The sequence below is a fragment of the Solea solea genome, chromosome 6, assembly GCF_958295425.1.
Source record: "Solea solea chromosome 6, fSolSol10.1, whole genome shotgun sequence".
Taxonomy (NCBI): domain Eukaryota; kingdom Metazoa; phylum Chordata; class Actinopteri; order Pleuronectiformes; family Soleidae; genus Solea; species Solea solea.
In genome coordinates, this window is record NC_081139.1 from 13,772,539 (window position 1) to 13,786,584 (window position 14,046).

Below are 14,046 nucleotides of genomic sequence, written 5' to 3' on the forward strand. Positions count from 1 at the left end.
GGTGCCAATCTCAGCTTGACCTGGGGGCGAGAGGCGTTGCCAGTCCATCACAGGACCACATATAGATGGATGGGTGTGTGTATAAGTTGTAAGCCTTAACTTATTTGATGATGTGAACTGGTCAAAATGTCTCTGGAACAATGGTATTCAACCATTTAGCACCACCGTTCCGTCCTCACAATCACAGAAACACACACACACAGAGAGGTAAAAAAAAATATCAGTGTTTAGTCAGAGATCTTTTATTACTGGTCTCACCTGTCTCCTCCGTTATAAACACTTCCTATCCCCCTGTCTCACATCAATATGCCACTTAAAACAAGTAGCTTGTAAACATTTGAAAAAAGGATCAAACCAATAGAGAACTGGACCGAACAAATTCTTTTTCTTTTTTTAAACATTTTACAAGGTAAGCGGAGGGGAAAACATCAGAAAATACAAATGAAGAATTGTGCCAATTACAAATCCAAGGTTGGTGGGGCAAGTTTAACAGGCATTTGCCATTAAAGGCTTTTTGAAGTGAATGCAAGAAACCAATTCTATTGGGCTTAAATATAAATTCAAATAAATAAATAGTGTGTGGTACTGCCTAATTACACAAAGTATCACAAATGCTTTGATATGTACTGTAGAAGATTAGATTTAACTCTGTTTGTGGTATAAAATACGAAGTGCATAACTGTATCGTCCCTTTGGGAAAATATACATTTCTTGGTACGCAAATGTCAACAAACATGTCATCAAAGAGAATATCCGAGTCATAGAAAAGTGACAGAATCCAATACAACAGGAACCCCCGACTTTTTAAGTGCAAACGTCTCATCACAACATCTGCAAGTACAATATCAACACTATATCAAAACACATATAAAAACATAGATTTAGATCTCTCCCCATAAGGCTTTGATTTCCTTAAAAAAAAAAAAAAGAAAACAACTAAAAAAACAACTGGGCAGCCGTGTCCAAACTCCACAGGAGGAGAACAACAAAAAGGGAACACATGCACAAAGAGAACAGAACAGGAACCCAAAAGAGCAGACACCTATCTATCTGGCCGTTATAAAAATAGAAATTAATCTTAAAATTCTATTGGTATTACAGGAAAATAATTGATTACACAAAAACGATTAACAGGTTTCATATTATATATCTAGATCTTTTTTTTTCTGAGTAGATCGGTTGTCACATACATTTATAAGCAGGTTGGAAAGAGACATGGCTACTACTTCTTAAAACGTGGCCAGATTCTTTTTTTTTGTTCCATGTTGTGCATAATAACCCATGTTGCCGTCGATGTAAAGCAACATGAACACCGCAGCTCCCACACACACACACACTGTGGCAGAGTAAACGAGCTGCTGTGTCGTCGCACACTAAACGTCCCCGTGAAGTTTTACTCCTCTGGTTTGGTCTATGTAAAGAATATGGCATGAGAACAGACAGCGTTGCCGTCGTATACTGTTGCGTGTGTAACTTGGTTTCCAATGAGAGAACTCCAACCACTTCTGGGAGAGAAACTTGGGCTTGGCTGTGGTAAGGCACCATATGCATCATGAATTGAAGTTCGGAGTGGGGGTTATGTCTGTAGCTTAAGTTAAAGTGAGCACAAGTTCCCCACCCACTTACAAGAATCGTTAGTCATCCATCGCTGAGTGAGAAAGTGACACTTAGGTAAACACAGACACACTTGCATGTTTTAAGTAATGTGTAATCAAGAGCGATGCACGATATTTGCGTTTAATAGCATTCAAAGGTGTGTCTCTGACTTATGGCTTCAAAGTCGCACACAAAACGGGTGCAAAACTTCCATGGCTGAGAATCTAGAGGAGCACGTTTTAGGGGAAAGTAGTTCGCTTCAGGGTCACTGTTTCAGTGAGCCGACGCGAGTCAAGCTGATGTGGAGCTTCTCTCTGGGTTTAAGTCATTGCACTCACACCGTAAGCAACAAATCATTAAAGCCATTAGAAAGCTGAGCAAAGCTGTGGACAGGACGATGGACTCTTAAAGTCTTAAGTGATTCTGCTTCAAGAGGAACAACTCGACGTGGTTTCAGTTCCGGTTGGACTCCACAAAATCAAACAGACGGGTTTGGCAAATACATTTAACTTTTTAGATGAGCAGGGTTGACACCTCTCTTGTGTCGGTATCAAAATAAAGCTGAAGCCAGCGCTCACGTAACTTTGCTTAACATACAGACTGGGAACAAAACAGCTGCTCTGAAGACTAAATCTCACCTTTATAAAATATATTTCAAGAAATAATCATTAGCTGCCAGGCAACATCCATCTCACCTTTTCCTGTAAAAGTGTTAATAGCTTTAATAAATGTGTCACAATGCTAGACCAGTTTCCTTATTTTTAGTATTGTATGAACAATGGTGAACTATGGTGACCTTCAGGTACCATCAAAATGAGAAAAGCCCTACCTAGAGCCAGTATTTGATTTGCCTATATTGGGCTACTTTATAAATATGGCTGAACAACATGGTAAACACACACTTCCCATACCATACAAGGTCTAACAAAAATACAACCTTTATAAACTTTCAGGTGATATTTAGTTATTGCAAACAATAATGAAAATCATTGTTTCTGACTTTCTACACACTGTACTCTGAACGTAAGGTTCATATTTCCTGTACAAACACAAGAGTGGTATCAATCTTGTCATTTAAGTCTCTAAAAAACAAACAAAAAAGTGTATTTGCCAAAATGCCAACCGACGCGATATCTTGAAAATGTACCTTTTATACTGCAATGTTTCCTTAAAAAAATAAATACTCTAATAAAATGGCTGAATTTTGGCTGCCTTTAACAATTGAAAAGGCAGCCTCAGAGCAGTAAGACATACATGATACGCAGGTTGCAACTGGCAGAGTCGATGCTCAGAGAGGATTATGGCTTCACTTTCTTTCATTACCACCTTAAAAGCTTACTGGCTGGAGAAAGACCAGGCCAAGGCTGGCTTTCAGGGCCATTCTACTGTACACATACAGTATATATATACATACACATGTATATATATATATATACACACACCCACTAGAAGAGCAACATAGAAGCAGGATTTAAGGTTCAGCGAGGAATATGGCCATACATCATAAGACAGTCAGGGTAAAAGTCTTGCTGGATATGGCTAGAGTTAGCCAAGAAAGCAGCTGAAGGCAAGGTTTGACAAAGAAGATAAAAGAGTTAAACATGCAAGTACTTAGGTTAAAGAGTATAGATTATAAAGTATAAGGACTGAGCAAAAAGCGGGGCCGGGAGGACATTGGTAAAGGAACCGATATGAAAACAAAGACGGGTCTTTTTGGCAGGAACACCTTTACACGAGGAGGGAATTTCTAAATGAAAACATTCAGATCACATTGCTCTGTTTGTCCAAGTATGAAGCAGATTGTAACTGCAGAGGGTCCAATCCACATGCACACGTTGTTGCCATGGAAATTCCTCCCTCCATCGAGCTGGTATGACTGAGGATCCCGAAAAGTGAGACAAAAATAATTCATAAGTGCTAACTGAGCAGTGGCATCAGTGTGTATGAGTGCTGTATGGCATCCTCAGGGTGTACATGATAAAAATGCTATGAAACAATTGAATGTAATATCCTCTTCCATTAAACCTGGACTGCCAACGTCTCTTCAGGTCCTTCACACACACACACACACACACACTGACTGTAGTGAGAGTTCTGTGGCAGCAAACTCTAAAGCACCAGAGTGATGGGGAATGGCAATGACAATGGCAATAAGCTTCCACGATTCTGTAAGGGATGTGGGAGCATGAGATGGTGCCTGTATATGTGTGTTGGGGGTAGGGTTCAGGCTGTGGGAGGTAAATTCTACGTCTTTTGAGGATCTGGTGAAATGGGTCCGGGTGTGTTGGTACCATCTGCACTGAGTACAGGGATCTGGAACTGCGGAGTGAGGACGGAGGGAAACTGGAACAGATGGGCACTCTGGCGCCGTGTGGCTGGGCTGAGAGGTGCGACTGGACTGAGTGTGCTCCAGAAGTGGATGTTGGATAGCAGGGGACTTGGAGTCAGCAACAGAGTGGGAGTCTGAGGAGAAAGACATACAAGACAGACGTATGTCACTTTCATTCTGGCGTGAACAAAACAATAGCACAGCTGATTTAAGACTCTTTCATGCACAGATCAATCATCAGTTTTAATGTTGTGGCTCATCAGTGCAAATATACACTGTATATATGCATGGATACTGTGTATATATGCACTGTATACATACACTCTGTATAGTACATATACTGTATATGACTGGTAGCTGACTGGGTTATGGTTATCTAAAGCGGTTTTAATTCTCCAGATATACTGTGTACACAGATTAGAATGTGACCTATGCTTCTCACAGTGCCGTCTCTCGTCTGTGCGGATGTGTTGATTATCTCAAATCTTTAAGTAGTACCTTTCAGTTTTGACTGCACTAGGTCTATAATCACCCATTGACATTTATTCTACCAGATTTGGCAGCATAATGAATAAATATCATTTAGTTTCACTGATTCATTGATAATTGTTTTAACTTTGTGAAAAAACTGGTGAAGTCAAATTAAAATATTTGCCAACCAGACCTATTTGGGAGCTGGTAATTAACTAAACCCTAAAGTATCATAAGTATTAATACAACTTGAGAATCTGGGATTAAAAGGCACTGACAAAAGTGACAGTGACAGAGGAGACATGTCCGTCTGAACTGGGGTTAACATGACTCACTGTGACAGAAGGTTGAACTGAATCAGATACACAGTAATATTTTCAATCATGTGGTCTACAAACAGCCAGGAATCACTGCTGCCCCCTGCTGGTCACAAACAATGCTGGTAGGTTTGTCGTCGTTTCATTTCTTGACTGTATAGTTACCTTCTTTTATTTGATGCGCTTTCTATTTACCAATATATCCTCCTCTTGAAAGTAATGTCTAAGTTTCCATATTAGCGGGCCTCACTTCTTCACCATAATGATGCAAATGTTAGAATGGCAAACACAGCAATTCTTATTGAAATAAATAACATATTTTCATTTCATACTATTTAATTTGTTGACAATTCTTTGTAAATAATTACATTTTGTGCCATTAGCAACAACAATGGGCTCTAATTTTTCATAGCATTTTTTAGTTACTTTAGTTAGTAAGATTTCTTTACTGTTGTAAATTTTGTTTATTTTCATTAAAAGACAAAAACTTAATTTTACACCTTTGTCTATTTGGTCCCTAAAAAAAAAACAAAAAAAAACACATAATACACATAATAACTTTGTTGCTATTGCTTTAAAGTGCTGCCATCCCACCAGCCATTGTTGTTGTGGGAAGCTTTATCTTACAAATTGATATCATGAAATGTTCTGGTTCATATTTATTATTAATTTTAAACAGTCAGGATCGCAATCATTAACAGGGTTTTATCACAGCAAAACTATTTTGGATAACTGTGACCTGAGGTAATTAGAATCAGAACAATGTTCTCACCTGTAGCATTGCTGGTGTGAGAGAGGCAGTGGGTAGTGAGGGGCTGCAGAGGTTTGAGGGGGAGAAGTCGGAGGCGGTAACCAACAGAGCTGGTGGGCTGATGTGCAGGATTTTTGGCAGCTTGCGTGCCTTTCCTGAGCTCTGAGTGCTGACTGTGGTGCAGCTGCTCACTGAAGATGAACTGGTTTCAGCGTCGACCAAGCTGATCTCATCTCCCGACAGACCGAGGCCACCATCCACCTGGTGCAGACAGGCAGAGGGTGAAATGGCAATTTCTAAACATTTTGTAAAGCATGTGCATTTGACAGTAGGCCAGATATACAACATATGTTGCAGTATCAGAAAAAAACCTTAACAGTAGTTTTGATTTTATTCTACATAAGAATTATCCATTAGAAGGGTCACAGGGTTCAGTGGCTCTAAAACAATAGTACAGCATAATTCAATCAAATGAGAAGAGTGCACACAAAAACAAGACCAAAAAATGGTCTTATAAAAAAATAACATCATATGTTTTTGTACTAGCCTTCTCTTGTGCCTGAGCATCTGCTGGCTGTGATGAACCTGACTCGATGTCACTGTCAATCATCAGGTCCTGGGAGGAGTCAGGCACTAAGCTTGGGGATGGACTGGCCGAAGTCATGTCTGATATGGTGAAAGTTGACTCTGATGGACGGGTTTGCTCGAATGCGTACAGGGTGGAGTGTGTGCTGATTCCTTCAACCCTTGGGGGAGGAGCTTGCAGAGAATCCAAGTGATTGGACACCAGGGTCGAATCAATGGCAACCTGAGGATGCGGTGCTGGCTTTGGAGGGGTATTTCCAAACTTGATGACGGATGGTAAAGCAGTCGGTTGTTGTAGCTGGCTCTGGGCTATGGCGATGAGCCCTCTCTTTTCAGCCATCTTCTCTGCTGGGTTCTCCATTTTGATGGATTTGAAGAGCTGGCGTCCATTTTGTAGGGAGTTGAGCGTGAAGGAGGTGTACATACCAGAGTGGATGTAATCATTACGGTTTGACTGTTTGGAGCTTGTGCCCAGAACCCCTGTGCTTCCTCCTACCTTGGTTCTGTCACAAGATTCACCATCCTGTAAGGTGCTGTCCCTTCTTGTTAGGACAGGAACACCACCAGCACTGACATCCCCACCCTCTGTTCGTGCAACAACCTCGCCTTTCAGGATGTCAGGATAGGACACAAAGCGATAAACAAACTTCTGACCATTCACCTTCTTTATAATGTTCTGTAAGACACAGGGAAGCAATTACAGAAAACAAAGATTTGTTAGTCTTTACTCTTGGTATATATTCAAAATTCAAAATCTAAGTCTTAAACATCTTGGCAGAAACACAGTGAACCCAAAAACTAGACTTTCACCCATGTACTGTGTCTAACAAGGAGGCACCAGGAATAAAAAATAGAAAAGGGAGACCACAGAAAAGCCTTGCGGGTGGGACAGCTCTGTCCTTCCTGTCTGTACCAAACTGGCAGCCACTAATGCTACAGCCAAACATACCACAGCAGCCCTGCCCAGAACGCCCACAGGGATAGGCAGTGCATCTGCCAAAACCGCAAGGAGAGTGAGAGACAGACAGCACTCTCCCTCTCCACGCATGTTACTAAGCCATGGACTTTAACCAGTCTGGCTGTTTGTGGGAATGAAAATGTTTAGCCTAGGCAACAGTTGGTTGGTTGGACTTGTCACATTTCCTTAAACATTGACTTTAGTTTTTAATTTACCTCCAGGTAGCCAAATTAAGTCTGTCATGTCTATGCTTGCCCTTATATTATTGGTCATGTTTTAACACTAGGCCCTGTTTAGGTGAGTGCTTTACAATGTCAATACACACTTTGTTTCACTGTTCCAGTTATATTAAAAGCTGTATATCATTTTAGTGACATAACAAGGCTTTTATTGTGAAACACTATGTTGTAGATTACGTTACATACATACATACATATATATATATACATACACATATATATACACATATATATACACATATATATATATACATATATATACATATATACATACATACATACATATATATACATACATACATACATACATATATATATGTATATACACACAGATACATACAAATACATCTATACATATATATATATATATATATATACACACATATAGACACTAATACATATGAAATACGACAGTATTACCTTTAATGACGATGACAAATTCAGGACAACAAATTGTTATGAGTTTAGCCACCCTTGTTTTTTTTCTTAGTCTGCATTTGAGAGTGCTGCCTTCATGCGTTTGTGTTAACCACACCTCTGATTAATTACAAATCAAATACAAGGTAGCTCATTTCAACCACGTATAAACATAAAAACAGTATTTGTGAGAACAGGTGAGTTTACCTTGTCATAGTAGTATCTGAGGGCCCTGCTGAGTTTGTCATAGTTCATGTTGGGCTTATTCTTTCGAGCACCCCACAGCCGGGCCACCTCCTCCGCCTGCAGCAGCTTGAACTCCCCTTCTTCATTGGTCCAGCAGATGAGCTGCTCATTACTGGAATCTAGTAGTAGCTGGAGGAGGAACTGCCAGAGTGTGACAGAGTTGTCCATGTCTCTCACTTAAAAAAAAGGATAGAGAGGAGAGAAATGCTGTTGACAATGAGAGCTGCTAACATCACAACAAAGTGTCAAATATCACCCCTGGCCAGAGGGATATTTTACACTGCTGTGAGTCACCTCAGTTTATTCCAACAGTTACATTCAGGTGTGTAAAAATAAGAGACATCTAATGGTGAGACCGTAGACTACAGCAAACAGAGGACTCCTCAATTACCCAAAATGTGTCAGGGAGCTCTGGTAGCCTTTGCATAGCAAAAATCATCTAAATACCTTTTCACAAATATCTATTCTTTACTACTCTCAAACTCTCTCTGCCATGCCCTCATTCTTCTTTGCTGGTTTATGCTTCAGTTTATGTAGACACAGACAATTTTTGAGTATTAAGCTTCCACTTCAAAATGTACAAATGCTCTGATTGGTTTGTCAATTCAGGCTACTGTAGAAACAACATGGTGCCTCCATGAAGCAAGGCTTTTGTCTAAAATACATAGAAAAAAAAAAAGGCTTCAACAAAGTTTACAGAATCTAAAAAAACATTTATTTCAAAGTGATTTTACACTTAAAATTCAGTTTCTCCCAATATACTATCCTAAACATGACACACTGGACTGATGTGCCTCATCCAGTCAAGCAACTAAAGAATAAGTGCAAGCACCAACACTCAACAGCAATTTTTTATTTATTTCTTAATTCTTAATGCTGTTCCATCAAATTCAGCTAAAGGACTAAGCATAACTCTAAAGTAAACGTCTCTCTGTTCTAAATGAACAGAAGTATATACTGTTAAAATTCTATCAACATCAGCTGGAGAAGGCACCAATAACCTTTTTAAGATCAAACTTCAGTCCTCTAAAGTTCTGTGCATTTTTTCTTGCACCGAGTTGCATGAGTTAATAATCCACTGTCGTTAAGATCATGTGTGACAGTCTTAACAACATTCTGCTGTATTGATTATAAAAAGTGTTGTATTTTAACCTGTGGGGCAAATGAGCAGAATTTTGGACATCATAATTTCCACTAATTATAATACATTATGAGGAGAAATCTGGTATAATTGCTATAACTTGTAATTTAACAGCCAATGAATAGGAAGCTGTTTTACAAGACCAGGTGCACCTCCTCCAACAAACTCATTTCCTCATGTGGTTCCCACATTTCACAGTAAAAACCATCACAGATCCTGATGAATAAACCCAAGAGTGTTTTTTATTAACAGCTGGATGAATTCAAACATCTTTCAAGCATTTTCCTTCAGGGGAAATTCTGATGCCCAGTATGTATGGACTATGGAGAGAGAGTGCAAAAAAAAAAGATTCACTGAAGAATAGTGACTCAGTCCACAAAATTGAGTATTACAGACTGTGGACCCTGTTCATGTGTGGTTCTTTATCACATCTAGAACTTAAATGAGAGAAAATTAGACCAAAGCATAAACACACATCATGTCAGGGTTTGGAGAGGTCCACTGAACACTATGGCCATTTAAAATTAACAGCATGTAGCAAAGAGGACGCTAATTGAAAAACCTAGGGCCGAGAAAAGTAATTCACAAAAACATTTTACGGTGTCATAAACATCATTACAATTACAACTTAGCAAACCAACTGATAACTATTTATCAGTTGGTTTGCTAAGTTAACTAATTTGAGTATCTTCTAGTTGTATAAAGAGTCTTCTGTGAACTGAGACTATTTGGGCTAAAGATGCAAAGTATTTGGGGCAAAATTGTGTTAATTGGTTTGAGTAATTTATGGCTGCACCACTTACTTATTAATCAATTCTGAATTCATTACATATTAATCATCAAAAAATGTGATCATTTATTTATTATTTGTGAACAAAGAAAGACATTTGATGATGTCAACATTCAGAATTTGGGGGTGAAAAATGATTTATTATGGTTTTGTAATATTTTATGGACCAAACAACTAATCGATTAATTGAAAATGATCACTGGTTGCAGCGCTATATGACATTTCCCATCACTACTGTAGTATGATGACAACTTAAACTAGGCAATAAATCCATACCATTCATAATCACAACATAATTGTATTTAACAATTCCTCGATACACATTGATATAATACTTACGCATTGCTAACACTTTGAGCGTTTCTCTCTTGAACAAGTTTAAGACCACAAACAGGTTTCTAAACAGGCTTCTTAAACTTTCACTCGGGAGCAAGTGTACTGTCTGTTTTTGTATAACAGACAGCATACTCCACAAACCAAATCATGTTTTTAAATATTTTTCTGACATGCTTTCATTATGTCTCACTAGCAGTTAGTTGCTAGTTAAATGTGGGTTGTTGACAGGATGATGAATTTTTTTTCCAGTGAACTCCACATCTGAAACTCTTTTTGATGTTTTAAGGGTCTGTGCAGGTTTTTCAGCACAATATCCTATGCAGAGATTAAAGGCAATGAAAACTAGTGGTATACACACACACACACACACACACACACACACACACACATACACACCCACACACATACACACATACACACATACAGGTGTTTTCAGTTTGGAGTAGACCTTCAGAGCTGTGCTTAATTTGACATCTGCTTTGCCAATTTGTTGGACCTGTTGGACTGCAAAACCCTAGGGCTATTATACCAATAATATTTCAAGAAGTCAGATCAGATAAAAACAATTCTGTTATATCTATGGACCCCCACTAACGTCTGTACAAGGAACAAACCAATCACCACTCCTGCAAGTCAGTCTTAAGTTTTACATAATTTCCTACAGGTTCACTACTAAAGGTTCACATAACTAGATAATGTCCAGGAAAAAGGGTCAGGTTCATCTTTTCAACAGGGGAAAGATTTGTTGCAGATGATAGATATGTGTTCATTCTATGGGTGACAAGGAGGGCAGGAGTACATTTTATGTACAAAAAAGTACAACACTGAACAACTATCTTTAGTAGAGCCACTGTCTTCAGAACAGCATCAGTGCCCTTTGCCCTGTTGTCTTTGTCTGCATTCTGACAGCCAGTAGTTTTCTGAGAGGTGACAGAGGAGTTGCTTGAGCTGGTGGTTGGGGAAGATACCCTGATTTGATCAGCAGAAAAAATGATTTCAGTGTTGTTACAATTTCTAAATTATCAGAGTTATATCAAACTTATGTTGTGATGTTTCATCGTTTAGGGAACTGGCCTGACTAATTTTTCTTCTAGAAATTAGATGCAGGCACCAATGCTCACCTCACTCTTTCAACAGTCTGACTTCTAAGACTGAGGCACAACATAGCGAGCTCGGATTTGTCATACCAATATCATATGACCTAATACCAAAAGTAAACAATTTTTTACAGTGGCAACCACCACTCACCATTTATTAGTAATTTCTATCCAGGTTTTCTTCAATATTTGAGAAGTCTTCAACAATTTACATACACAAGAATTACAAGAAGTAATCAGTGTGTTATACTTGATGACACTTTATGCTACACTTAGATTTTGGCCACAGAGATCACAACTTCTTGTGGTCGTAAATATCACAGTAGAGATGCCCTTAAAAACTTATTTTTAAGTAAACGTCCCACGAAAGCACCTCATACATAATGCAACTCATTTAAGCAAAGTGTTTTCCCACTGTGAGATATATAATCAAGTTGTTATGTTTGCATAATTCTTGCATAAAGGCACACTTAATTCAGACCAGTTAAGCTGTAGGCCACCACAATTATCTGATTGTCAAAATCCCAGTGCAACAGCCCAGGGTTGCTGGTTGTAAAACAATGTGCTTTAAATAGTCTTCATCATACTGCATCATGGAGAATACTTGTGATCAAAGACATCAAACAACACCCATGGCCACCTATCAACGGCTGCCTCCCACATGGCAGTTGTCTTGGCACGGCTGAAATGTCTTGATCATTTGCTTATGATGCCATTTCTGTGCCTGTTCTTGTCTTCGGAATTGCTGAAGCTAACAATCAACTGCAGTGATCGCACTGTCTCTCTTAGTGACAAACAGCAATTCAACATGCTGAATGAGAAATAAAACCATCGACAACAAGGCTCCTGTTGATACCAACAGGGGCCAACTGTGTCAGACATACAACAAGGACTATGGATGGTCATCAGGGTGGTGTGTCACAGGCCCCAGTTTTTATCATTTCACATACTAAAGTTGCTCACAACAAGATGACCTACATGTTTTATAACTCAGGCCATATTTGTTGCTGTGTTTACATGTCGAGTTTTTGTTATAGACCATGACTTCTTGTGTTCACCCCATTCGATGCTGCCAATGTGTTTAAGCTTCTCATTAGGAAGAGTAAATCTGCCCTGACTCATCCAGACCTGCTGGGTTGGAGACACACCCCCCACACACACAATCTGTCCGAATCATGCTAAAACCGGCGATAGTGGTGGGGAGGAAAAATAGGGCAGTATAATCTGCAGCCAGGGGAGGGTAAAGATTACCAGTGGACGTTATGTAACGCCCGGTACTAGCAGCAAATGTCACCTGGGAAGCAATGAAATAACGTCAGTTAGGTCATATTAGTCATAAAAAACAGGGTTCCTTCATGTTCCCCCGAACACTAGGACTGAAGGGACAAGTCTGTGGATGCACCCACGCAGAGCAAACATAAAAGACCACTTGTTGATGTGGATGATGTTAGTTTCGTTAACCTCAACATTAGCAAACGCAAAACAAGCCACAGTGAGGAGCTCACTTGTCACTGTTGTTTGTGTAAACACTCGCTGGGACGGGACAAATTGATGCACAAATAATTGGGAGCTAACTGTAAGTTAGCGCATAGCTAGCTTCACTTTAGCTTGCGTGCTAACATTACCTCGCTCGCAGAGCCCGCTGAATGTCCAAGTCGTCGAGCCGCGTCCGAGTGTCCCCAAAACATTGCGGGGAAACCTCTTACGCCGTCATATCTCAGGAAACACGTCTCAGGCTGAGTGTCAAGCAAATACATGGACGTTAAATACATTTAAGTGCGTTTGGTGGTTTGGACAGACGACGTAACCTCAGAACAGGAAATAATGCTGCATTCAATGTTCCTCGTACACGTCAATTCGCAGAGCAGTGTCAGTGTGTGTGCGTTTGTAGCTATTGCTGTGCATGATTATTATAATAATTATTATTACTGTTATTATGATAAAACACACAGCGAGATAATATATAATTCAATTGTGTTTAAATCGTGTATGACAAAAGGTAGCGTACATATAAGCAATACGCTCAAACCTTATATATTCTCAAAGTGTTAACGTATTGATGCAAAATGCATGCTCTTTGACATTAAAACGACACCTGATAATTTTTTGTGAAAGAAAATTGCGTTGTTGTTTTTTGTGGTTAGTTGTGTATGTTCTTCAAAATTCAAATTCTCATGATAGGACTCAAACGCATCATTAAACTCACGCTGAGGTCACTTCCGTTCTTGATTCGTTGGTGGTTGTTGTTGTTGTTACTACAGTACACAAATGTCAAATGTGTTCCACAAATAAACAAAAATGTGCAATGATGTCTCTCTTTTATAAGACTGTGTCTAAATGTCTCTAGTGTATGTGTTTAAGAACACGTTGCTACAACCTGCAGTACAACAAGGATATAACACACATCCTGGACACTCTTCGTTTATTATTATTAATAGATGTGTATACCACTATGGAATTGTTATTAAATTGCTAAAGTTTTGTACTTTTTTTTCAACTTGTATCGAAGGCAACTGTGTGTCTGTGGTTCATGTTTGTGTTGTTTGCTGTTGTCTTTGAGAGACTACACAACACACACTGTGTGTATCTAAAGAAAAAATCCAAAACACATTTTAGACCAGAACATTTATATTTTTCCCCCCATTTTCTGTCTCAAATTTAACTTTTGTGTAGCAATCCTTAATTTACCATCTCAGAAGTCCACAAATCACCATGTTGGAATTGACACTATAAATGCCACTGTAGTGATATATTTATTTGAGTGTGATTCATA

General features: G+C 39.1%; 1 protein-coding gene across 1 annotated transcript; it reads right to left on the bottom strand.

Moving 5' to 3' along the window:
- Nucleotides 1-224: 224 nt before the first annotated feature.
- Nucleotides 225-13,109, bottom strand: elk4 (ETS transcription factor ELK4). The gene is made up of 5 exons (XM_058631634.1): nucleotides 12,899-13,109; nucleotides 7,871-8,085; nucleotides 6,012-6,725; nucleotides 5,486-5,725; nucleotides 225-4,059 (listed from the first exon to the last, which is right to left on the bottom strand). Exons 2-5 carry the CDS (start codon nucleotides 8,075-8,077, stop codon nucleotides 3,841-3,843), a joined length of 1,380 nt encoding a protein of 459 aa, XP_058487617.1. The 5' UTR covers nucleotides 8,078-8,085; nucleotides 12,899-13,109; the 3' UTR covers nucleotides 225-3,840.
- Between the last annotated feature and the right edge of the window lie 937 nt (nucleotides 13,110-14,046).